Below are 25,898 nucleotides of genomic sequence, written 5' to 3'. Positions count from 1 at the left end.
TAGAAGTGTCATGGCAGTTTATTTACTACACAAATTTCAAATTGTGGACCAATCACACAATATTTGTGAGATAAAATCAATACCCAGAATGCATGAGTGAAGCTTTACTGTTTTCAGTATTTAACAAAGTCATTGCTGATGCCGAAACATGTCGAGAACATGCCTCAATTTAGTTTCCAGGAAAGTGCTTTAAATAAGAAATGTCATCCAGCAGCTTCTTAACTTCCCTAATGAACTCAAGCTTGAATAACATTATCAATGTTCCATCTGAGTGAGTTTAGCACTTTGGTGATTGTCACGAATGTTTAAAAAAAAACAACAAAAAAACATTTTGGGCATTTCTCAGTATGTGTGAAAAATTAAGCCTGTGATGCCAAATTATGCTTTTACATCCTGCAATCTACATGATCTTAAACTAAGAGGCTTCATAAGCTCAGTCAGTTCAGTCAACATTGACACTAATTGTAGGCAGCTCAAGGTCACATTTTAATGTTTGGTGAGAATGGTATGAAACTAAAACTGGTGCTGATGCATTTGTGCCCCTTGACAGGCCTTATTGTTATGAACCATAACTTAACAGGTCAAACTCAATAAGCTTAAAAAAAGGCAGCTTTCCCCCATGTTTTGTTTGAAAGTTTAGATTTGTTGAGCATTTGAAACATCCCCCCCAAGATTGAAAGCAAGAAAACCTCATGTTGCCAAAACAAAAAAGCAAATCTACTGCCCTCTAGTGTCTCATGTGAGGAGGTACTTGTGTTTCCCATGATGCCCATTTAAAAAAAAATTATAAAATGTTTGCTTTTTATACTGCATTATTGTAACTGTATAATAAATATATTTAAGAAACAATTTAAAATAAAACATGCAAAATCTCAAAGTGTGTTCAAATCATTATTTTCTTATTTTACACAGGGACAAAAGTCTCGAGATGATTTCTGGTTTGAGCATTTCACATCTTTATTTCGGTATTTTTTAAACAATGTTGTGGCACCCAGATCTACAGTCTCAAAAAACGTGCACAAAAGTTTTGTATTTCCTGCAAATAAAAAATAAAATAAATTCTGACTCGAGCGAAGCAAAGAGCAGGAAACTAGTGTTAACTCACAACCCTTTCTGCGTCTAGTCCCAGAGAATCAACCATTTCATTTCTCAGCCTCATCACATTTAATAGATCAGTGTCCAGGAGTTATTATTCCCCCCTTTGGTAGTTTTAAAAAAAAATATTTCCTCCATTTAAAACAAATATTCCAACTTTTTTTTTCTTCTTTTTTTTTTAGTAATATATCAGTCTTTACAAAAAAAGCGAGGACAACCCCTCTGCTTCCGATCCCTTGAGCCGAGCCCGAGCCCTGAATACCTCCCATCCCGGCAAAATATCAACACATGATCTGAGGACGAGGAGAGGGCGGGCGAACAGGAATGACATGTCGAGAGGGAAGGGGTGTGTAAAACACCCCCCAAAAAAATACATGATTTCTTTTTTCTTTTTTAATGATCCGACTAAAAAAATTTTATCTTGAGTGGGTGTTAGAACATTTGTCATAACCAAATATAATCAGTGACAGTGCATGTACAGCTACGTATTCTCAGTGTCACAAGTGTAATCCAGGTTACAAGCACTTCAATAAAAAAAAAAAAAAAAAGGGGGTGGGGGTGCTGTGTCTACTTAAAGCAGGTAGGTATGGACATGAACTGGACAATCCGACTGGTGGAGCTGGGAAAGGAAAACTAAAATAAAAACAAAGAGACGTGGGTCGAATATAAACACGGAATAAAACAGTCACTCTATTCTTATTTTGATACTTTTTTATTTCTCCTTTTTTGTCTTTTTCCTTTTTAAAGAAAAAAAAAACTTGACTGTACAGAACTAAATCTATATGCCTATTCAGAGTTTTCCCAACTCTACTCCTTTGTGGTGGCCAAAAAATAAAAGGAAAGTGAAGAGAGTGAGAGGGGGGGGGGGGGGGGGGAAATAAAGAGATGTCTAATAAGAAATCATTAAAACCTCCAACTTGACTCAAAAGGGGGAATTAAAAACCTAACGTTTGCTTCTTCCGACTAAAAACAAAAAAACAAAACAAAGAAAGAAAATAAATAAACTCAGCGGGTCAAATCAGTGGCAGTTGACAATTTCAAAATGAGGAAGAGGCGGTATAATATATATAAACTCTTAAGTTGGATAGTTGCATTGACTGCTTTATGGTAGCCGATGATATAAAAGTGAGATTTAGTGCAGACGCAGTGTCCTATCAGTTGGCTGCCAGTCCTGTGGCCTCAGACGAAAGCCTGGAGAAACAGACAGACACCCAGAGAGCAGGGAGGGAGACAGCGAGAGAGAGACAGAGAGAGAGAGAGAGAGAGAGGGAGGGAGAGTAAGGCATGCAATCAGACAGATCAACATCAGTATCATTTACTACATATTACAATATCTGAAAGAAATTCTTTATGAGGAAAACATTTTCAATTTATTAAAACAGGTTAATGATGCTGTGACATGGAAAAACAAATGTTTGATTGATTCTAATGATCCTTTTCTTTAAGCGGGAAGCTGATCAGTGACTCCGTTTACACCTTGTATCAAAATGTCATACCCAACCGTTAAAAATAAATTTTTGGTTCGTAACTACAATAATGTGCCCAGTACATCTTTACAGAACCTGCCTAAAACATGTGTAACCTGTCCCTGAACGCATCATGGATGCATGTAGAGAACAAAGTTTCCAAGACCGACTAATCTGCTCAAACAAGAGAGATTTCCAAACATTTGAGCTGATACATGTGGCACCCACTGTTAGTGTGACTCCAGATTAAAAAAAAGAAAAAGATCTGGAGCAATTCTTTGATGAAATGAAATAACTGTAGCAGGAAGCTGCACTATTCTTTTTTTATTTTAGGTTGTTGTTTTGTAACTGCATTAATATTCCGAATGTACCCAGTGTTCTTTGCAGTAAACAAAGGAACATTGCTTAATTAGAGGGTCAATCATGTCATTTTATTGGAACAGCCAAACAGATAAAATGGGAAATTAGTTTGACATCTCTGCCTTAAAGTCTTGTAGTTGTTCAGAACAGTCCATGTTTGCAATGAACGGTTGAATGTAATAGAGCCACGATAATGAAAATACAGCTACTCATTAAAATGAGGTACGCAAGAACAGGAACACAGAAAACATGCAGGACTGCGACCATCTAGGACCAGCAATGAACACATAATATGATCAAGGCCTGAGCTTCAGATCCTCCATTAAGCCATTTTTTTCCAGAAGTTAGTGGTTTTTGAGGGGAGATAAACACTGGAGATCTGTCAAACGGTTAAAATGCATCTTAATTCCAGATGTAAATGGAGTCAATCTGACGTTTAGCAGTTTTTCCGAGTCGTTTTAGGAGCTTTAAGTAGTTATATGAGAAGATCCACACTATTCTCATATTTCTAAGTATGAAGCTCAACTTGGTGTGCCATTGAATATGAGGAAACTGCAAACAGGCTTATTGACTGAAGAACAGCAACTACTGACCGATATGCTGTTATTTCTGATTTAATTCATAAAATGCACTGATCTTTGTCAGTGTCTTCTTAGAGCAACAAAAGCTTGTGTCAACTTCAAATCTGAAAAGAAAACCTCAATAAACTGTAGTCTTTGATTTGATCGACACAAAACAGTGCAACAATGACTGGAGCTGTAGATTTTGAGGCAGCCCTCTTTTCTTGGCACGGGGAAAGTAACTTCCTGCAGTCTCTGCTGGTTGCCTGGCAACAAGATGGCAGATTTTGCTATCTATGATCAGAGCCAGGCTAGCTAGTTTCCTCCAGTTTGTAATTTTTATGGTAAGCGAAGTTAACAAGCTGCTGGCTGTGGCTTCACATTCAGACATACGAGAGGGTGACAAATCTTCTCATTCAAACCTCAATACAATTTTTGTGAAACGATTCATTTCCTTTTAATATTGGGCGATATAGTCAAACTAAGTTCAAGCAGATGGATGGTTTTTTTTTTTTATTTTAACAATTAACGGGAACTAAATGATGATTTGGTGGCTTTGATACCTGAGGGCAGATTTAGTTTATATCTAAATTACAATTCTTTTGTGTATTAGCGAGAAAAAAGAAAAGAAACACTACATTATAACAACTAGCAAGTCACTTAAAGTTCACTACAAGAAAACTATTCCCATAAATACAATGTGACATCTTAAATAGAGCCGCTACCTGAGCAGAGCTTACACCAAGAGCGAGAGAGAGAGAGAGAGAGAGAGAAATGCTTCAGTAGATCGGCAAGATAATTCCCTGTTCATGCTAAGTTCAGAGTGATTTAGAAATATAATTGCACTCGACATGTGTTTCGGTGAAGAAATAGGTTGAATCGCGCTACAGATACCTATTTCTTAAATATGGCATCAACCATCTCTCTGGCTTCGTAACAAGGGGGGGCTGCTTTTTGGAGTAAGCCGGGCACGGCACAGCCAGATTAAAAAAAGCAAGTGCAGGTACAGACAACTAAGGGCATTGTCAGTACTTGAGTAGTCGATGACTTATGTTTCCTTCATTAGTAAGGGGAGAGCCTTCGTCTTTTAGACTTGGAGCCCAGTTCGGGGGTGACTTTGGGCTCGGCGGGGATTGGGTGTGAGGGGTTACTGGCCCCGCTGACAACATGGAGGGCCAGGAGAGGGAGGGGCTTGATACTGAGGAGACTCGACACACAGGCGGGAGAGCTGGGGAGCAGGGAATCGGTGGTGGAGGAGGAGGAGGAGGAAGAGGAGGGAGGAGGAGGCCCTGGAGCCAACAAGGACAGAGGGATGGAGGCTGTGGGGGGCACCACACAGGAGGAAGAGGAGGAGGAGGAGGAGGAGGAAGAGAAGGAGGAGGTAGCAGCAGAGGAGGTGGTGGTGGTGGTAGTAGTAGTAGTAGTGGTAGTAGTAGTAGTAGAGGTGGAGGGAGGGCACAGGCTGGTCTGTTCAGGGTTCAAGGAGGAGGAGGAGGGAGGAGGTTTAGAGGACTCTACACTGTAGAAAGAGAGACAAGGAGAGAGGGACAACACAGTCGGGATGGGTCACAGGGCAGGCTGGTGAGCAATGGGTGAGGGTTGGGGGGGGAGGGCAGGTGTGGGAGGAGGGGTAAGGGGGTGGGGGGCAAAATCACTCAGGGATGAGACCAAAAACAAAGACGGAAAACTTCATTAGGGATTAATGAATCAATTAAAACTAAAGAAACCAAAAACACTAAGGTCCCTGGTGATTGATGAGGAAGCAAATGAAAAGTGAATCAACACAAGCACGGACTGACAAAGAACGAGTAAACAGCACAGTGACCATTAGCAGAAGGTAAATAACCCCAAAAACTGAGTTTAAGCCAGTGCATAAACTACAGTTGATGTAACGGGTAGGTTTGGAATTTAGGTGAAATATTTCTCTTTCATGGGCGGCTGTTGGCTTGGGACTTCAAAAATGGGCTTTTAAAAGGCTCCAATTATCAATATTGGGAACAGAATGACAATTATTGGTTCCTGTCTAATTAAAGGGGGGGGACAAAAAGTAATAAAACTTTTTTTATTGCACTGTATTAATACCAAGAGGAGACATTTTATCCCCAAATTGACCCATCAGTAGCAGTCACGCAGAAGAGTGCTCAGGGCGATCAGGCAGGTGGGGGCTGAGGGTCTTGCTCGTTGACCCCCAGTGCTTGTTTTTTTTTTTTTTTACTAAATTGCCTTTTATAGTGGATGAATAAAAATGCAGCATCTAGTGCAGGGGTGTCAAACTCAAATGAGCTCAAGAGCATCCAATAAAAACAAACTAGAACCAGGGGGAAAAAACTATAACTTCAAAAGGCTTTCTTTTAGTGTGGGAAAAGTTCCCATAAAACTAAATGATGTTCACACTGAATGCACTTCTTATAGGTTTTATTTAGACCAACGCTGGAAAAAGACCATCGCTTCACAAGACGTCACAAACACACACGTATGGGGTGGAGGATGATACTAACGTCAACTTGCTAAAGGTCTTTAGCTGTCACTGCTGCATCACTCATCATTTCTGCTTTATGTTCAGTTATAGATGTTTTGTCATTTGCGCTCACTGAAACAGCTTCCCAAGCAGACAAATTAGAAATGGCAGTTACCGAAATTGAAAAGTGGCAGTTTGTGTCTTTGTTATTTTGCACGAGTTGGATTAAACTCTCTGTGGGACGATTTTGGCCCAGATGTTACGACACTCCTGATCTAGTGCATCTTCGATGAGACTTTTAAAAATGATACCCCATGGAATTTAAAAACAAAAGGCTCTTTTTGCAGTGCAATAGTCTAAGATACAAAACAATGCAATGTAAATCATAGTGAAGCTTATATGTTAACCTGTTAGAGTAATAAAGTAAATGTCTCATTCGGCTGCTATAATTAGGGATGGAAACAAATTGCTCAGCTATTTATAATATTTGGAGGAATAAACTGACTGCTCCTTCAGGACCATAAGGGATATAAGCACGCAGAGCAAATTTAGAATCAGCTTCCTTGTTGGCAAAAGAAAATATACAGGCTTCAATATTTAAGTAAAGCAAAATAATTTGATGTAAAGTAACGAAATAAAAACTTAGCCTCAGCTGCTCATTCTGGGCTTGAATCAATCATCTGTTTGTCTGGATTGTCTCACCTGGCATTGATGAGGTACTCTGCCAGGCTGATGCTGGCAGGCGAGCCTGTGATGGTAACCTGGCGGTCAGTCGATCCATCCACTGGATTTGCAATCTTGATCTGGGCACCCGACATTTGCCTGATCTCATTGATCTTGGCTCCCTGGCGGCCGATGATGCACCCAATAAGCTAGAGGAGAAGAGCGGCAGAATTAGGCGATAGTAGTGCAGGATAAAGATGCGCTTCGATTTGTGGTTGAAATAGCAGGACATCACACAAAAAGAGAAATCCAAAGATTCAAGATGCATGTCCGTTTGATTTCTAAAAAGGTACAGACTAATCAGTGCAGGAATCACAGCAAAATATTTATACTCTCTTAAGTTGCGTCTTTGTTTTATGAAAATCTTGCAGCTACATTACTCAAACTGCAAAAAAAACCTCCCAGGATTCAACAGCAGCGATTGTAAGATCAGGTAAAGATGAGATCGATGCAAAGGTTTCTAAAATGCTTTTTTTTTTTTATCACCCTCGCCTCTGTACAAGAAAAATTCCCTACACCTGATAATCAGAGTTCTATGTCCAATACTTATCATACACACACTTACAAGGCCAACTATTAGATGCTCAGATTGTTTTGTTTGACTTACATCATTTGGAATGGTCATCTCATGGGAACTGGGCTGAGCTGATGCATCTATTCCTGACAGAGAAGATGGGGGGGAAAAAATGCCTTAAATAAGCAGAAAAAAAATTACAATTGAGGCTCCAGCAGAGTAATAAAGGCAATGAGCCAGAGGAACTGGAAAAATAAAAATCGTATTGAATCTATTTCAGGGATCACTGCGAGCAAACACTTTGTCTACCACAAAATAGGTACATAGTTTTATTCATAACAAACAAAAAAATACAGGATTAACATTATGTATTGTATGTAACAGGGTTGGAATGTCAGGTGAGTCATAAAGTAAATAAAACGCAATAATAAGAGCATCAAGGTTTCTATCGTAATAAAGTTAAAGAGTTAATCAGTCAGAGGAATTCAATCAATGAAGACCAGAAATTAAGTTCCTGTGTATCATTTAATAATTTGCCAAAAGCTTGCTAAACACTGAGATATGGGTTGTCGTCATTTTCTCCATTTTGCTCTGGCAAAGCATCTTTTCCCCACAGTCAAAATGATGTTTTTATGATGTTTGTATTTATTCAAACTAATTTTAGAGTATTGAAATGTTGCTGAATAACACTCTGGGATGGACGCTGAAGTCTCCCATAAAGGGTTAAAGCTGCACTAAGCTAGAGCTGATCAATGATAAATGCCAAACATCACACCTACCGTCAATTTAGCCCCTGGTTAAGCTGACAAGCATGTATTTTGATTGTTAGAGGACCCACTCCATCAATACTTATCCAACTTATTTGGAAATGCCGCCGTCTCTCGTGTTACCAGCAGATACATGTCACTGTGACCTGGCAGAGGTCAGCTTTTCACTTCTGAGCTTTTTGTTGTTGTGATGCACGTTTTTCTCTGGTTCAGTTGTAGTCCATGCACAAATGTCACATATGATCAGGGAGAAAATGCAAAATTGACAAAGAAATAAGAATCAAACTGTGGCTTTCTCAGTGTGACTCAAAGGTTGCTCACCATTTTAATAATGATTCCATAATAGTGGTTATAAACTGCTGTGCTCTTTGTGATCTTTAAAGGGTATTATAGCGCAGAATTTTTATACAAGATCCAAATTTTCTTCCAGTGGTTTGCCTTTTTACAGGACTGATAAAGTTGACAGATTATATTATATACAAGTGGAAGATAATGGCGTTTTTGGAAACCTTAGTTTTTTTTACATGATAGGATTGAAATGTTCAATTTCCGAGCGTTTTAACGAGAGCACTCCAAAAAAGTTGCAGATATAATGTAAAAATAAGGCTATTCACCAACTTCAACAACTACTGGTCGAAATAAAATAAACCTCCACAAGGACAATGCGTTGTGGGGGCTTTTTAAGCCGTGTTGTGCTCAAAAACTAGGGGAATTTCTGGGATTCTGGCTGTTTAAAAAAAAAAAATAAAGCACTGAAAGCCTGCGGGCCTTGTCACGCTGCATACCAGTGAATCCCTGGTTGCTTGGTGCGATAGGGAAGGGGGTCTGCTGCATAGCCAGCTGGTGAAGCTTGGTGAGCTGTGGAGAGATAGCAGCAGAGGAAGACTGTGAGAGTGAGAGAGGAGGCAGGGAGAGAAATGGGAGGAAATGGAAAACACAAGAGGAGGGAAAAACAGAACATAAAAAGAGACACGGTCAGTACATATGACACAAAAAATATTTCACACACAAACGCTACATTACTCTGTCAATGTGCAGATCTTTTCAAAGCTTTACATGAATCACTTTTGTCTAAAATTGTGAGGGCTTTTGGGCTCGTCTACGTGGGGTACCCCCGTAGATATTCCTCCAAAGTGCGGGCTGCTTCTCTGGGTGAAGCTTTCTCGCAGTCTTCGGGGATGAATAGTTACAATAAACACGCGAAAGAGCGCTCAAAATGCAAAACACCATCTGAGAAGCTCTAAACATATTACACTTTACCGACATCACCATTAAGGCGGCATTAAACCTTTTCTTGGAGAAGAGACATGTTCCAACTGTGACAAACAAAATCTGCCCATTCACACTAAAGCGTTCACGTTCAAATTGTCACATACTGCAGCTGACCGTTATGCATTTGCTCTGAGGCAGTAAGACTAATCAAATACACTTGATGCGACTCATTAAAGAAAAGAAGAAAAAATTGAATCAAACAACAAGTGGCCAGAGCACAGTTATAATGAAAGAAAAGAACAATATGTTTATCTAGGACAGACTAATGAATGAGAGACATGTGAAACAAAACAGCACAAAAGAGGGGGGAAAAAAACAACATTGAAGGAGTAAGCAGGATGGACAGATTATTATTCATGGAACAGTGGCGAGTCTGGACAAACAAACAACAAATGTCAGCTCAATTAACAACTGACTGCCAATGAACGGACAGACAAAATTAGAGTAGCTTCACAACCCTGCCGTTTAAAATGGTCAATTAAAATAATGTGATGATAACAGGTCAAGGGACGGCAAAATAAATGAAAATGGGGGGGCAAGTTAAGCTGCGGCTACAGGCTGTGAAACTGATGCGTGGGCGGATCACATTTTGGAAGAGGACAGTTGTAATTATGGGTGGAAGTGGTGATGGTGATGGTGATGGGGGAGGTCATCATGTAAAAACATCTACTGCACTTACATCTGGCTGTGGAATCGCGTGTTGTCCTTGTACGGCATACGCCTGAAACAAATGAAAACAAAGCTTTCATGGGGCTCACGTCTGATTTTAAGAGGCAGCTCACTTCTCCGGCTACGTCACTCTCGATTTGCAAAAAAGCTCTGGGAAGACTTTTAAAACATCAAAGCCTCGTCTCAACTCATGACATTAAAGAATAGCAGCATGTATGCCTTGTCCAAAGTCTCCACATTTCTGGAAAAAAATAAATCCTTTGAGACGTTGCAGCAGAATTATGAAGAACCAGAAAGAGAATACATAAAAGTACTGAGTAGCAAGATAAAATATATTTTTAATGTTAGGCCTACAAGCACCAGAAAGTGTTTGGTTTAGACTGATATTAGAGGGAAATAGGCCACCTCACACTTGAAACATGAAAACATTCTAGGAATGACACAAAAAGGAAGTCTGTTAAAAAAAAGAAAAAGAAAACAAAAGCCTTGAGGCCAAATGGGATCAGACATTGTCAAAGGTGCAAATCCTTATTCAGTTAGCACAGGAAGCTCCTGTTGCACCAGTTTGTTTGTTTGTTTGTTTGGTTTTTAAACTTAAGATCACTTGTAGAAGCAGACATAACTATGGACTTACTATTATTTGAATAGCCTTTAATCCCACATTAACATTTAACTTTTTTTTTTTTTTTTTTTAACAAATAGTATGCAAAGCCAATGGCAAACATCCCAGACAATGAAATGCATCCCACATAAAATCCTCTGAAGGTTCATATATGTACCTGTCCGCCTGCAAAGATGACAGGTGATCCTGAAGGCTTGGGTCGGTAGGGGATAGTGACCCCCTTAGGGGGAGACTACAAAAGACAAAATATGAGTCAATATAACAACATAATATAGGAAATGCTGTTTTGGCAATAGGATCATACAATACATCAAACAGTCTAAATCGGGAATGGGCTACTGTCAGTCTGTGATAAAGCGTTCAAAAATAACCATGCAATGCAGAAAGCTGATTGACCACATTTGTATCCAATATCAATTGAAAATGATCTTTAACTACTGTCAAAATAAATACATTTTAATGTGGAATATACTAAAGTCATAGTTGACTCAATCAGTTAGTTCTTGGCATTAAATATTTAGCTCAAATTCCCATTCATCAATTAATGATGAGTAAAAAAAATTTCCTCCACAAGATTCTGACATTATTTTGTGGCCTTCATGTTGATCAAAGTTGCCCATCCCTGCTTTAGATTATGAGGAAACCATTACAAAATTCCAGTTATAGATTAAATAAAACAAAGAAGTTGAAATTTGACTGATTGGGACATAATGCTTCATTAGTTATAGTTAATTTTAATTAAAGCCAGGGCTTTTTGATTTCAAAAACAGATGCAGAAGTAGAACATTTTCCTGTGAGTCTGACTGCTCACTCTCTCTTCAACTTCTGCATCAGTAACCATGACGGTTTTAAAAGAGCTCTGATGACGCAGCTGCTCTATCTGGGCTCTTTTACTGCATCTCCACCTCCAGAATCAATACAGATCACAAATTAAGTACTACATGTTGCTTCACTACTATAGTTGAAAGGCTGGATGATTGCTTACAGGCCCAGAGTTAATAATTTGCCACAATCGTGTCAATCAAACTTGAAATGTCGCTTGTCCAAACCCAACACACCAACCCTATAAAACCTAATGGTAGCCATACCTACGCTTTATTAATATACATCCGTCACTAAATACGTGTCCCTACTTTTAGAGTGCACTTACCTCAAGCATGACCACACAGATCTGCTTTACACACTCAATAATTGACTGAGGTGTGCCTGCGATGGTGATGGCGCGCTCCGTGGAGTTGGGGAGCATGTCTCCCGCCACTTGTACCTGAGCACCGGTTGACTGGAATGCACAAGAAAAGAGAAGTTACAAAAAGATATCCGGACATCCTGCATGCACAAGCTTCCTCGTCACTGAACTTGAGTAGAAGAGTGACAGCTAAAACTGACAGGAATGCAGTTCACGCTTTTTTTTTTTCTCATGGGGGGTGTTTTGTTTTACACATGGTTCACTGTGCACACCTCTCGAATTTCCTTGATCTTGCAGCCACCTTTCCCAATGAGGGAGCCACACTGGCTGGCAGGCACCACAATACGTAGGGTCACTGGGGGCTTGCTGGTAGCTGTGCTGTTTGTCATCGAGCTGCTTATATCCTGACGAAAAAGAGAAAAACAAACAACATTGACATCTTTAATTAGGCTGTTCAGGCATGGCCTGTAAATCGATGACTGAAGGCAAACTAGGACCCACTTCTTCCAATTTTTCAATGATCATGGAGAATGCCTTGAAGATGGCAGTGGTTGGACCCGCCAAAGTAATGATCCTCTCGGGACAATTGCCCTCGGAGATGTTGATGCGAGCCCCGCTCTACAAAAGGCAGGAAAAGGTGACTTTAATTCATCAGTCTGGAGTCTTGAGAAGAAAATATCAACGGCAGACTTGCAGTTGTTCCCAAATTAGCAACAGTACGTATGGCTACCCAACACAGGAAAGCACAGATCTCACCTCTTCTCTCATCTTCTTCACAGATTCACCTTTCTGTTTGTGAAAAATCACATTCAAACAGGATTTATTATCAATCACAAAAAACAAATGTTATCATTGTGAACATGCTTTAATAATTTCAAAATGAGACATACCTTCCCAATAATGCTTCCAACTTCCTAAAATAAGAAAAGAAAAAGGCAACTTTGGGTGATTGTTTCTCTCTCACATAGCTCTTATGGACACTACACATTACTTATCCATCTCAACAGTTGTGAACGTGGTTAATCTTAATTTGAAGAAAATAAAGCTTTATTAACCCAATAACACCCCCCCCCCCCACACACACATTTCTTCCCATCCTGTACAGTGTGATAATTAATGCTGTTGATTTAACTGATGCACAAGCTGCATCAGGTGTTTAAACGTTGGAAATGTACCTCAATTGCTGGGGCATTTTTGTATTTTTTTTTGTAAGTTGCCATACGTTCTGTTTTGTTGGACATCATGTTTCAACACAATATGATTCCATTGCAATGCAATCTGACGGGTCAGATTGTGAGTAGGATGATACATGGCATCCAAACAAAATCAGGGCAACAACAACTCATTTATTTATTTGATGTTAAAAAGTCAGTATGAGGCTATGGGGCTGAAAAAAAATAATGCAACACTTTGGGCTACGTGGTGAAAGAATGCAGAAGAAATATACATTTCAAGCCATTATTTGACCACTCAAGAGGAATTATGATGGAGGCATTTGGATTTACCCACTGACTTGACCTGTTCGCCAATCTTTTTACATAAAACCTAACCAATGAGGGGCTACAGTCTGGCATTAAATGGTCTCTTAGCTGTGCTTCAGCACAGCCAAAGGCAAACTTTCCTTTCCTCTATACATCTCAGGAGACTTTATTTCCATTTATATACACATCATCATACACACTATTGGGAGTGCCGGCAGAGGCAGCTGATGGGTGGCCTCACCTTGCCGTGCATGAGCAGCCGAATAGTAAGGGTGACATTGAGCCCGCCTTCAATCACACCGGAGTCCATAACTGCAATTGCAACTCAACCGTCAGTAGATAACTGGAATCTTTGGTCACAGAGATGGATCTGATGGGACAGAAAGAAACAGAATAATGAATCCAGATCAAAACAGAGTGAATTGTTACTCAGTAGATTTGCAATATGCCATGCATATAAGTGGCTTCATTCAACACTACTCTCACTGGACTAGTTAGAAATATGGAGAGGTTAGATTCAGATATGAGAATCATCCTACTTTGAGTATTTGAAGAACAAACTAGAAAAAGGAGCCGAGATAAGTCTAAATTGTTTTACAGTAATTCAGCTGTAAAACCTTTTAAATTAAATGTGAAATATGGATAATGCTAAATATTTCTAACATTATGTGGCATTTTAGTACATCATGATACATACATTCAAGCATTAACTCTTCAAAGTTACTGATTTCTGATGGAAAACAACAAAACATACTAGAGTAGCCTATAAATAAATACAAGTGAGCTATCCAGAGTATTTAAGGGCCTTTGAATCCCATTTACCCAGTTTACCTGGCCAGTTACGACAACCTGACAAATTAACCCGGGTCATATTTGTGTTTACGGATTTCATAAGAAACGAAGCAAGACACACTTACTAAAGACCACCGATTAAATTTAGATTTTCGTGAAGCTCTTATCGATAGATTAGTCTGATCACACCATTCAGGAATAATGTGGGTCATAGCTGATGCTAGCAGCGCGAACTAACGGCGCACCACGACGAATAAGAACGAAATGGCTTTTAAAAACTCCTCTTAGCCGTCTCAACTACACGCAGTTGGCGAGATCGATCTATTTACAACAGCCTCGTTTCTTCTGAAGCGGAAGTTAACAGTCTGGCAACGTGTGAATTTGCGAAGAAACGCTGGATAACCCTATGGCGCGTATGCTAACGCCGCTTTAAATTGCCGAGACACAAGTTTATCAACAAATGTGCGGCAATTATGTACTTGCGTCCACATTCACGAGAAACGCGTACAATCGTATGTGATGTGAAACGTGCAGAATTAAATACACGCTCTAATGGCAATGGCTGGTTAAAAAGCACGGCTATTTAACTATTAAAGCTGGTTGTAGGTCTATTAGCATGTTAGCATTATGGTAGCACGGAAAATGAATGAGGCATGCGTGTGCCATTTAGCCAGGCTAGCGAGATAGCTTCAGCCGTCAAGGTTTTACATGGCTGTTCCAATATAGGTTCCCTCCGCGCCAAGGTTGTCCGGTTCAGATTTCTTCAAGCAGGGGCGCTAAATAGAACGATTCCTTTTAAAGCGGTGTTAATTTAAAGTTTCCCCCCGCGGCTAGCTGTAGCATTAGCTCCACTACGTACCGAGACTGCGTGCTCATCGTCGTGCGGCCTGTTAGCACGCTGCTCCGGCTCGCGCGGCTGCCTTGCTAGCTGCTGGGCGCGATTTCTTTCCGCTACTTCAAATCGTGCCGACAAACATTATGAAAAGAGAGTAAAAACACCCGAATCGCGAGAAAACTCACCTAAGTCGTGCGTCGGTAAGTGATCGGGGGGAGGGTTGGGGTTGTAAGGGTAGAAGGGGAGAGGTTCGGGAGGGTAGAAACCCGGGGGAGAGTTTAGAAAGGACTCGGGGAAGAGGGAAGAGTGATGTGAGATCGAGCTCCACTCCTTTACACAAAGACAACAAAATTATAACCTCTGAACTTTCACCCCTCACCCATCGGAGCCCCCCCCCCCCCTCGTCCTCCACCCCTGGATTGACCCCGAAACGCCCCAAAAATGTTATACACAGGTCTACGATGCTAAACAACTACATGTGAGGCAGGAAAAAAAGACATTAAAAATTTTTTTTACTGAATAAAATCACCACGTTTGTCACGCGAATTTTTAAAAAAGAAGAAGATAAAGCTGTGCTGTTGGTAACGAACGAGATCACACGTTTTATTTAACGTGCACGCTCCCATTATAGTTGTGGATTGCTCAAATGTTTCACCTTTAAAAACTTCTGTAAATAACTCGGATAAAATGCCACTAGTGGGCGTAACGTTTATTGCAAGTTACTTTATTTACAGTGCTGGAATTGCAATTTGAATGCAAGAAAGTCAAAAACACAGTGAAAAAAATATATTACATTTACACGCATTTAATTAAAAAAGGATTGCAGATTACATTTTCACCTGTAGTACACACAAATGTGATAAAAAAAAAAAAAAAAAAAAAAACGAACTGTGTTTCACGCAGAAACAGCACAATTGAGGATTAATACGCAACGTCATGACAGTTTATGAGTAAGAAAACTTTAAAAAAAAAAAGAAAAAATATTACTTAAAATATCATTGCATATGATATAACCACTAACTGGAAACATGGTAATGATCAAACAAGTAGTTACACCGAATGTTCATTAGATTCACTGATAGTGTTTCTATTTAATATTATTTCTGAAATTTTAATAAAATACAAAAGCATCCATTTTGGACCATCTTGGTATTGACAGTCTCTTCAGATGTAATTCAATCTACAACTTTATGTATGTTTAATGCACTGACACATACTTGCAAAACAACTTTTTTGTGGCACATAAAGTTGACAATAATCAAGACCCAAATGTGAATGTTGGCCTAATGTGCCTGACACTGCCCAGTAGTTTAAAATATCATATTATGGAATTCCTCTTGTTGTAAAATGTCTATTCTATTTACATTGAGAACATATTTTTGTGAATTATCTACTTAAAAGCCACTTTTGGAAAGACCACGTATTCTATAGTTTTCAAATGTATTTAGTGGTAACCTTACAACGAATTCAACAGAGAATTTTAGAGATATTTATTTTATAGATTTAATTAAATAGATAACTGTAATGTAACTTTACACCGACTCACATGTAATGCACATACAAAGCATTTATTTATTTTTCAATTTATTTCTGCATCTTTCAAACATAGCATGCATGGAGTTGACAATAACAACTCCGCAGTGTGAATTTGACCCCCCCCCCCCAAAAAAAAAAATCTGTGACATAGCACAATTATGGGACAACAATATCATGACAGGCCACAGTAAAGAACACAAATTAAATGTTATTATGTACAATTCAAGCATTATGACTTTGACACCACAGTTGCTGAAAACAATAGTGTGTTAACCTTATCTTTCACATAATGGCTTTTCTATTGATTTAACGTTATGAAATTTCAAGCTTGTTGCAACATAATTCATGAATTTCATAATGATATTCCAAATGATCATTTTTTTTTAAAGATATATTTATTTTGCAGGTATGACTGTATATACAACAACATATTAACTTACATTTAAATGCAATTACAAATCACTGCATAATAACTGCAGCCCTCAAAATGACACCAAATACATTTCATAACTTTCACCCAAAAAAGCATGAAATAGAACTGGACTAAATTAAGCAACTCATGCCATGAGAAACAAATACTAATATTCGTACATATCAACATTGTTGTTTGAAATGTGAGCATGAAAGTGTTGTTATTGGAAATCTTGCGTAACCTTCACCTGATGCCAGTTATATTCCGTTTACATTTAGAAAATTGAATAAAATACTTACCCAGCATATAAACAGTCACTTGTAAGCATGGTATTGATAGTAACATATTTCATGAATTGATTAACATCTTAAGAATGACACACATACCTTGAGACTTTTTCTAGATGTGTTTATTTATCAGAAATAAGTGACGATAGAGTTTTATCATAACCTCCCATATAATCCACATACAAGGCACAAAGTCTTCAAATTAAGATATGTACAGCAATAAACAGTATTCAATCAAAGCAAACACAACACACCTATAATTTACCATCTCTAGTTTCATCTTATTAGAAAAATACCACCATAATATACGTGTATTTGATGAGCTTTTGGTTGTATACGACCAAGCTTCCATATTCAAAAGTCATCTGCACACTAAGTTTTCCTTTTCTAGATGATCTAGTTTATTGTTTAAAAAAAAGCACAAACAGAAAAGTTACAGTCTTAGTGATCCCTCTAACAGCTTGCATATCAATAAAGATCCATGGGCGATCAAGCCACTGAAAAAATAATATTGTGCAACAGGCAAAGTGTGTTTGTGTGTGTGACTTTTAGAGGTATTTGTTTAGAGTTTTAATGTCATTTAGTCTGCTTTTTTTTTCTTATTATACCAGCATTTGTTTTATCAATTGCGACAGGGGAGAAAGCCCCAAATCTAAGCCAAAGACAAGAAAAGGTTATTCTCTATTCATTCTCAGAATCATGAATATTCCAGCTAGATATGATAAAACACTGCCATCTTGCAAAGATCCTGTTGAAAGCCAGAATTATTATTTATTCGAGTTCATCGTTAACAGTAAGTTTGCACTTTGGTTAAACAGCATGTCTGTTTAAACTGTGTTGAGCCCAAGGCCTCAGTCTGAGCTGCTACTGCTGCTGCTGCTACTGCTGCTGCTGCTGGATGACTGTGAAGAAAAACAGAAATATTAAATCCTTGGTGATTGTTTCAAATACTTATTGTATTGTTAAATGTCATTACTGCATTTCATTGAAAACTTATTTTATAGAAACGAGACGAGAGTATGTAATAACCTAGTATTATCTCTCCATGCTTTATCCTTCTTCACCATTTTCTTATAAGAATTTGCATTCCTTTTTGACTATAATACCCATCATATGGATTCTGAGCTGTACCTTCACAACATTGTCTATCCAGGCTTATGGTGCAAATTATTGCTTGGTGGGGCGACTCCAGTAATGGGGAGTAGAAGGATAGACTTGAACCAGCTCTCACCTTGCCATGTTTATGGTGCTTGTGCGTCTTGTGTCCCTTCATCTTCTTCATCTTTTTGTGGGCTTTGTGTCCCATCATTCCCATTCCCACCGCGCCGACACCTCCGGCTAATCCTCCAGTGAGAGGATTTAATCCTCCGGCCATGGGATTTAATCCTCCAAAATTATGACCTTTGTGGCCTTTGTAGCCTTTGTGGCCCTTGTGACCTTTGTGACCTTTGTGTTGACCTCCTTTTGGAGAGTGTGGGTATGGACCAGGGTAAACACCTGCAGGAGGGACTGCTGGATATCCACCTGGAGCCATGGGATAAGCCTGAGCTGCAGGAGGTCTGTAGGGCACCCCCCCAGGAGCTCCATATGGTCCCATGGGTGGGATCATACCTGCTGGGTATTGGCCAGCAATGTAACCTGGATTTTGAGGCTGTGGGAAGACTCCTGCTGGAGGGACAGCAGGATTGTACGGAGGGTTGTAGCCAGGAGGGAAGGCGGGGTTAGATGGGCCGATCGGAGGACCTAATACAGACAGATACATTATGTTCCCGAACCGTTGTAGTTTGAACCAGAGAAGTTGTGAAATATGAAAAACATATGCTAGTTATATTTTATATCTTACCTTGATTTGGCCACATGATTATATATATTGATCTGCACAGGAGAAAAGACAAATCCTGGGGGGAAAAAAAGCAGATGTAAACATTTAATTGAATAAAACTATTAATTATTGTCTATGTATGTTTTGAAGTATAACTTGACAAAACCTAATATCCAACTGCCTCAATCTAAATTATATTAAATTTAACCCTTTCACTACTCGATTGACTTCACTTATTTTTATTTTATGGTCATAGAACTGTTAAATATGAACACCGAGGTGGTGCTTCTGCCTTTTTCTTCGCAGTGATTGGAGGTGCAGGGTATAAACGGCGTCAGTCTTTTCTTCAAAGGTGAAGTAGTTCACAGTAGTTTGCAGTTTGCAGTAGTTTGCAGCTCATGTTACAAACACAGTATGTGACATACTAGAGAATCTTGTATGTGATTGGCCAGTAATACTGAGGAAGTCCTGGGGGCCACGGTGATGATCATGTGTATAAATGTGTATTTATCTGCTTTGGGGAGTTGTTGTTTTTTCTATATATCATAAACTGTCTGAGAATTACTGTTATAAGAGGTCTTGTCAGTGGTGATACAGCTGCAGGACCAGAAACATAATGTGTCACCACAAAGCCACTTTCAAATTTAAAAAGTTTATTTTACTGAATGTGTTGGTTACTCAGATTGTTTGAATAAAACAACTCAAAATTCAGATAGAGTTCTTTAGAAATGACAACAAAAAAGCATTTTTCTACAGTTTACTTGACTGAATACCATCCAAGTGTATTGATTTATCAGCGACTGTTGGTCGCATTTTAGAATTAGATGAATTAAACATATTTATTAGTAAATGCATCACTCTTGCACACAGATCCAGCCTTAATTTAACTTTTAATGTCCAATGATTGTTGAAACTGTTTTAAGAATAACATATATAAATATTTGGGGACATACAAATCTTAAACATTTTCACTTGACTCCAAATCAAGGGCATTTAAATCGTTTGAATTATATTTACAATCACAACATGAGCTCTTCATCCCACACTATGGTGTTGGGTTGTGACAGCATTTTCTGTGAAGACCTCCACTCTGTGGAACAAGTTGTGACAGTGCATGAATTTTTTTAAAGAAAGTATGTTCCTCTATACAATTTAACATAAATACTGATTATATTTATTTCTGTATTTACACAGAAATACAAGACACACACACACACACACACACACACACACATATATATATATATGCGCTTTACTGCACCAAAATACATCCCAGTCTTTTGGGGTTTATATATTTATTATCATTATTCTAATTATGAGGCACCACAACAAACTAAAGCCTCTAAATAAATCACGATGTTTTTTTGCTTTCTTACATTTTGTTTCGGAAGTGATATAACAAATATATTTTAGACTACTGTATAAATTAAGTATCAATAGGCAGTAGTTTTAAAACATAATGGAAAGTGCTTGACAATACTGAAAATCGACAGTCGTAAACACAGTGGAGTGGAGTACATGTCACAACATGAGGTTTCATTCCGCAAGAGAAATGTACTTTTTTCCGCACTTTCTCCGTTACGCGCATTGCAATTGTCGAGAAAACACTAGTAAAATTATATGATTGTTGTATTGAGCCACTTATAAAAAAAAAAAAAGCACGTAAATTTGGATTTACCAGAGAAACTTACCTCGACTGCTGTTTGGAGTTCGTCTTCCGTGTGTGACGCTTAGGGGATAAGATGCAGCAGCAGGAAGCAGAAGCAGGGAGGCGCACCCAGATCACACGCGCAGTGACGCGCCGCACGCTCGTTGCGCTCCATGCGTCATGGCAAAAGTCCAAAACAGTCTGGCGCGAGTGAACAGATCTGCCGACCGGTTTATCTGGTTCAAAAGACAATAGCAGTGCTTTTCATAGTCAACTCTGACAATATATTGAGGGGAGGAGTCACAGGGAGCGGTTTTTCCATGATTCTCATTCAGCCACTCACCTCACTCACTCACAGGTGCGGATTTTGCTATGGGCGAAGTGGGCAACTGCACAGGGCGCAAACGTCACTCTTTTTGGAGCGTTTTGACGTTCATATGACTTCCAGACAACACATCCTTGCAACAACTAGAGAATCCCTACAAAAAAAAAAAAACATTAATTGTGGCTTCGTGTCCAATTGTGGCCTGAACCCACAATCGGACACCAGTTTTGGCTCAGTGGAGTAGACAAGTAGGTTTATATAAAGAATACGTTTTAAGTCATCGCCCTAAGGCAAGCGAGTAACTAGGTAACACGTTACTGTAATATGACTTTGTTTTCTATAATGAGTAACGCGTTACTATTTCCAAACCAGTAATAAGATTAAAGTCACATAGCCAAGTTACACAGGACGAGCATCAGGGGTCCTCGGCGTCTCAGCGCTCTTGTTTTGATGTTTTGACGTCAATCAGTCCTCTATTTACCATGGGTCTGCAATGTTTAGGACCAAAATAGCCTCATACTGCTTCCATCCAGCCTAACATTTCTACCGAGAACCTCTCTGTAAAGTACATGGGCTCAAAAATGTATCCTACTTAGGTTTGTGATGGCTGTGCGTCAAATACCCATGGAGCGCCCATTTTTATTTTAGTCTTATACCTGGTGTTAGAGGGACCCCACCAGGGTAACAACATACATAAGCCTGATATCCATCTTTAGGTTTTTTTTTTGTTGTTTTTTTTATCACATTTTAGAGCAAATTTGCTTGAATGTATTTATTGGTTTGAATTACGTGTTACCCTGAACTAAAAGGGACGCTTCTTTATGACACGACCAGCCACAGGGGTGGAGCAGGTTTCGAGTATTGACCGCATCATACTTCATATTTCTAGCCTTTATAACTACTCTTATTAGTTTCAAACGTGGTGCAAATGTATAAGTTGAGACACACGTACACTTTGGATTTCAGTTTTCTCATTTAACCCCATAATGACCCTGGGCGGATGTGTGACCCGGTGCTGCCCAAAGCAACAAAACAGGCGCATCCGAGTTCAAATCAGTGTAATTGTTTGGCTGCCGGATCGTTACTGATTCAAATTGCAGACGCTGCTGCCAGCGTTACCTACCTGTCCACACTTCAAACTTCAGAAAACATGGTAAAAGCGTCGTATTGTTTTATATTAGTAAGAAAATAAATGCCACACTCAAGTATGACGTTTTGAAGCTCACTTTGTACGTATGTGTGTGTGTATGTGTTCAGGCGCTTGTTGTGGGACAAAATATGCTCACACAGGAGCTGTTCGATGTCTTTGCAGAGGACTCGTCTTCAGATGATGGTGTATTTTACGGCTTTTCTGACCAAGAATTGAACATCGAGGTATCACTTTGTATTCTTGTTGATTTTGTATCATCACTATGGGAGTTGTCAGCCTGCTGGTCATTTACTGTTTACATCAACCACATGTAAATATTAAATGTGTAGTCAAGAATACATCCCGAAAAAGAATGTTTTACAACATAATATGAGCCCAAAACGTAGACATTATCAAAAATATAAAGGACTCTTATAATATAGATTCAGGCTTTTTAAGGAGGTGGGGCTGTCTGCAATGCTGCACAGATGTGATCATGTTTAATATTACTATTATGTGTCACCGGCTAATTGAAAAAAAAAAAAAAACGGATCGACAATTAGGAACTGTGTTATCAGAAACTTGTGTTTTTCCATCTGTCAGACTTCAGATTTTGAAGATGAAGCCCAGCCCAATGTTTCCATTAAAGAGAAGGCCAGGTCTAAAACACCCTTCAGGCTGCGTGTGGTTCTGCGTCCTGCTGCGGCTGCCCAGTGGACCACTGAAGATGAGGATGTGGAGGAGGAAGATAAGGCACATGAAACAGTGGTGAGTAAAAACAAAGAGGCACAGGTGAAATCTGAAGACGCAGCAGCAGCTCGGCAGACTGAGGAACGTGGATTTGACTCAGACGAGGATGCAACCGATTCTTTCCTGGCCAAGAGAGAGAAGAACATCAAGGCCAACAAAGCGATGGTAAATAAATACAAATCTACACACACTGTAAATGAGTAAATGAAATATTAATGCAGTGATTCAAAATAAACTCATAACAGTTGAAACTCTAGTCTAACTTGAACAACATTGGATTTTAAAATGATCTAGATGTTAACAGTAAAAGGTTCAAGACATTTTCATTCAGATCCAAAAGTACTTCCAGCTTGAAATATTGTAAAATGTGTCTTTTCACAGCAAATCGTGATAGTCATCTGTCGCGTTTTTAATTCTCTGTATTCTCATTCATGTAAAAGCTGGCTCAGCTGATGGCAGACCTGCAGAAAATGCCCGGGAGTGCAGGGCTTCTGAGAAATCACGCTGGCAAACAGAGGACAAAAGAAAAAAGCTCAGTGAGTATAAAGGAGAAATTTGAAATTATTCAGCTTCCAGAGGAGAAACAATTATCTTTCTATTCAAAATTGTGCAGTTTTTGAATCTCTGTGCAGAGTTGATTTTATCCAGTCTCACCTGCAGCGTACCCCGCGCTCAGCTGCCATAAGACGGGAGTCCAGAAGGAACCCAGAGCGGGCATCTCGCAGACAGACCCGGTCTATGGGGCTGATCGAACATGAGTCAAACCCACAGGAGGCTGAAGTGGAGCTCAGCCTGGAGGAGGAGCTGCTGGAGGTAATCTATAAATCACCAGATAAAATGTCTCCAGATTTGGAGCAATCTGAGCATTTGAAATATCCAACTTTTGAGTCTTTTTTTTTGTTTGTTTGTTCTTCCAACATTACAATCTAACAGTCTAAATCTTGACTTTGAGTGTGGGGATGTAGGTTTGAGTCCCAGTTGCAGCATAAACACTGACTTATCAAACACACTATACTTGCATTACAATGAGGCATTCTCTTTTTTTGTTTTCTACCGACTTCACTTTGTGTCAGGTGGACAAAAAAAAAGATTGTAAACTGCATCAAATCATGCAAAAGTTGAACCTGTTTTTATTTCACTGCACAGAAATAAAACGGGTTGAAGCTGTGGTTTCATTGTCCCTGTGCAGAAGTCTACACACAGATAAATTGGGACAATTATTGTAAAGAATGTGAAGACCATTAACTTTTTGTTTGTAGTGCTGATGTGCATTCTTATTAAGTTCAACTCTTCCTCCGTTTCAGGTTCGAGCTCCACGACGCCGTAACACACCGCGTCCTAATCAGAGCACACGTCATGTTGTCCGTCCTGTTGAGGACATCACAGAAGAGGAGCTTCAGTTGGTCGCGGACAACATGACCGACAAAGTGTACAACAGTGTCACCGTGAGTTCACAGATTTACTCTCTGTCGACTTCTTGATAGATGTATTCGCCACAACATCAAGTTCTACCGAAGTCCGGTATTATTCCCTCTGTCTTCTGTACCCCTTCATTCAGTTCAGGGTCACTATGGAACTGCAGACCATTTTAATAATCAACCAGATGCAGATGCAATCAGTGAGGCGTCTACTTATATAGGTCTATGGAAGCTACTAATGTTACATTTCCTCACACATGTTTTGGTGACTTTTCATCCTCATCAATGACGGGGTGCTTCCATTCTGTCGTATCAATTTTGCAAAGCTTGCATGTCATACATTTTTATGTTTTTAAAGCCTTTAAAGCTCCGTCAGTGAAGCATGCCATGTATTTTCAGGGCTCCACATGTCATCAGTGCCGTCAGAAAACCGTCGACACGAAGACGTGCTGTCGCAGTGAGGACTGTCGTGGGATTGTGGGTCAGTTCTGTGGGCCGTGCCTCCGGAACAGATATGGAGAGGATGTCAGGACGGCGCTGCTGGATCCGGTCAGACACCAATACAAAAGTGCAACTTCTCAAGGGTGGCTCCTTCAGTTATAAATTACATTTTGTGGGATGTTAGATTTTTTCTTGAAGCAAAATGTGTTGCTTTAACTCAATGGTGGCAAAGATGTGCCCCCCCAAGCGAAAAATGGCTCATGAGAGGGTTCAAATTAGGCTTGCAGAGTAAGTAGAGATTTAACCGCTGTTCTTATTTTGTCCATAGAAGAAGAAATACTGAGACCCAAAAATGTTTAGCGGTGACAGAAATGCTGTTCTGTGAAACCACAGAATTGTTTCTGCATCACTCTGAAGAAACAGGTTGTGATAACATTGTACGATATCCAATTGCATTTTTTCTTCATGAGAAATTATTGAAACAGGTGTGTCAGGCAGGAGCAATTTCAATATGCAGTACAATTTTTTTTTTTGTTTGTTTTAACTTGATTGTTCCGGGTCACATACATTACATCTTGATTGTAATGTATGTGGCCTTTGAATTAATGTAAGTTTGAAGTTTCTTTAACAGCATTTAGAAATTCAAACGTATTTATTCTGCTGGATTGTAGAATCCGCGTGATGGGAATATAAATAAAGTGTGTGAGCAGATGCATCCAATTTCTGTACTTTTACACTGTGCATTTATTGTCAGACTTCAAATGCATGGATAGAAGCCAGAATTTCTGCTGGGGTGGAAAAAAGGACATTTATTTGAAATTTTCTGTGATATTTGGAGCTGAACTGTTTTTTTTTCTCTCGCTCTTCGAGGAATGGAAGTGCCCTCCATGTCGAGGAATTTGCAACTGTAGTTTCTGCCGTCAGCGTGATGGTCGCTGCCCAACCGGCATCCTCTTCCCTCTGGCTAAATACCACGGCTTCTCTGACGTCCACTCTTACCTCAGCAGGTGGGCTCCCAGTGCCATTGGATCATGGCTGTAATGGCAACATGTGTACATGTACGGAGGTGGGAAGTATTTGATAATTGTTCCAAGTATGATTTGACGTTTTACGCCTTACCTTTGAACCCAAACATTTATTTTCCACTGCGCACATTCACATTCAATTCAGAGTTGCAGCGAAAAGATCCAAAAAGCTGAAGGTAACTGATACACCTTGAAGTTGACAGAGTGAAATTCCATCAGTAATGGTTTCCTGTTTGTTTCAAAGTTTGAGATGAACTGTTTAAGGTTTTCACTAAACTGTGACCAAAAAAAAACAACCTCATAAA

The 25,898-nt window shown here is 39.4% G+C and overlaps 3 protein-coding genes across 6 annotated transcripts; 1 reads left to right on the top strand and 2 right to left on the bottom strand.

The window, feature by feature from the left end:
• Window positions 1-871: 871 nt before the first annotated feature.
• On the bottom strand, window positions 872-15,128 carry LOC308129804 (poly(rC)-binding protein 2). Of its 3 annotated transcripts, none has more exons than XM_080495892.1 (13): window positions 14,986-15,128; window positions 13,415-13,543; window positions 12,583-12,606; window positions 12,449-12,481; window positions 12,194-12,310; window positions 11,965-12,096; window positions 11,657-11,785; window positions 10,664-10,738; window positions 9,895-9,936; window positions 8,729-8,828; window positions 7,270-7,322; window positions 6,642-6,811; window positions 872-2,286 (listed from the first exon to the last, which is right to left on the bottom strand). In XM_080495892.1, the coding sequence occupies exons 2-13, from the start codon at window positions 13,481-13,483 to the stop codon at window positions 2,250-2,252; spliced, it is 981 nt and encodes a 326-aa protein (XP_080352018.1). In that variant the 5' UTR covers window positions 13,484-13,543; window positions 14,986-15,128; the 3' UTR covers window positions 872-2,249. The 3 variants fall into 3 exon arrangements, with proteins under 3 accessions (XP_080352018.1, XP_080352019.1, XP_080352017.1); XM_080495893.1 differs by having other exon boundaries at window positions 8,729-8,801; XM_080495891.1 differs by lacking the exon at window positions 872-2,286 and adding an exon at window positions 4,192-5,000 and having other exon boundaries at window positions 8,729-8,801.
• Window positions 15,129-16,573: 1,445 nt separating this feature from the next.
• prr13 (proline rich 13) lies at window positions 16,574-20,582 on the bottom strand. Of its 2 annotated transcripts, XM_080494752.1 has the most exons (5): window positions 20,549-20,573; window positions 19,875-19,947; window positions 18,879-18,933; window positions 18,267-18,778; window positions 16,574-17,937 (listed from the first exon to the last, which is right to left on the bottom strand). In XM_080494752.1, exons 3-5 carry the CDS (start codon window positions 18,892-18,894, stop codon window positions 17,887-17,889), a joined length of 579 nt encoding a protein of 192 aa, XP_080350878.1. In that variant the 5' UTR covers window positions 18,895-18,933; window positions 19,875-19,947; window positions 20,549-20,573; the 3' UTR covers window positions 16,574-17,886. The 2 variants fall into 2 exon arrangements, with proteins under 2 accessions (XP_080350878.1, XP_080350877.1); XM_080494751.1 differs by lacking the exon at window positions 19,875-19,947 and having other exon boundaries at window positions 20,549-20,582.
• Window positions 20,583-21,830: 1,248 nt separating this feature from the next.
• Window positions 21,831-25,609, top strand: LOC308129463 (cell division cycle-associated protein 7-like; the record flags this gene model as incomplete). The annotated part of the gene is made up of 8 exons (XM_080495407.1): window positions 21,831-21,983; window positions 22,088-22,204; window positions 22,563-22,874; window positions 23,150-23,245; window positions 23,370-23,522; window positions 24,014-24,154; window positions 24,527-24,676; window positions 25,439-25,609. The coding sequence occupies 8 exons, from the start codon at window positions 21,831-21,833 to the stop codon at window positions 25,607-25,609; spliced, it is 1,293 nt and encodes a 430-aa protein (XP_080351533.1).
• Between the last annotated feature and the right edge of the window lie 289 nt (window positions 25,610-25,898).

Source organism: Blennius ocellaris (genome assembly GCF_963422515.1).
Source record: "Blennius ocellaris genome assembly, chromosome: 4".
Classification (NCBI taxonomy): Eukaryota; Metazoa; Chordata; class Actinopteri; order Blenniiformes; family Blenniidae; genus Blennius; species Blennius ocellaris.
The sequence above is the reverse complement of the archived record's forward strand: the minus strand, read 5'-3'. Positions and strand labels throughout refer to the sequence as shown.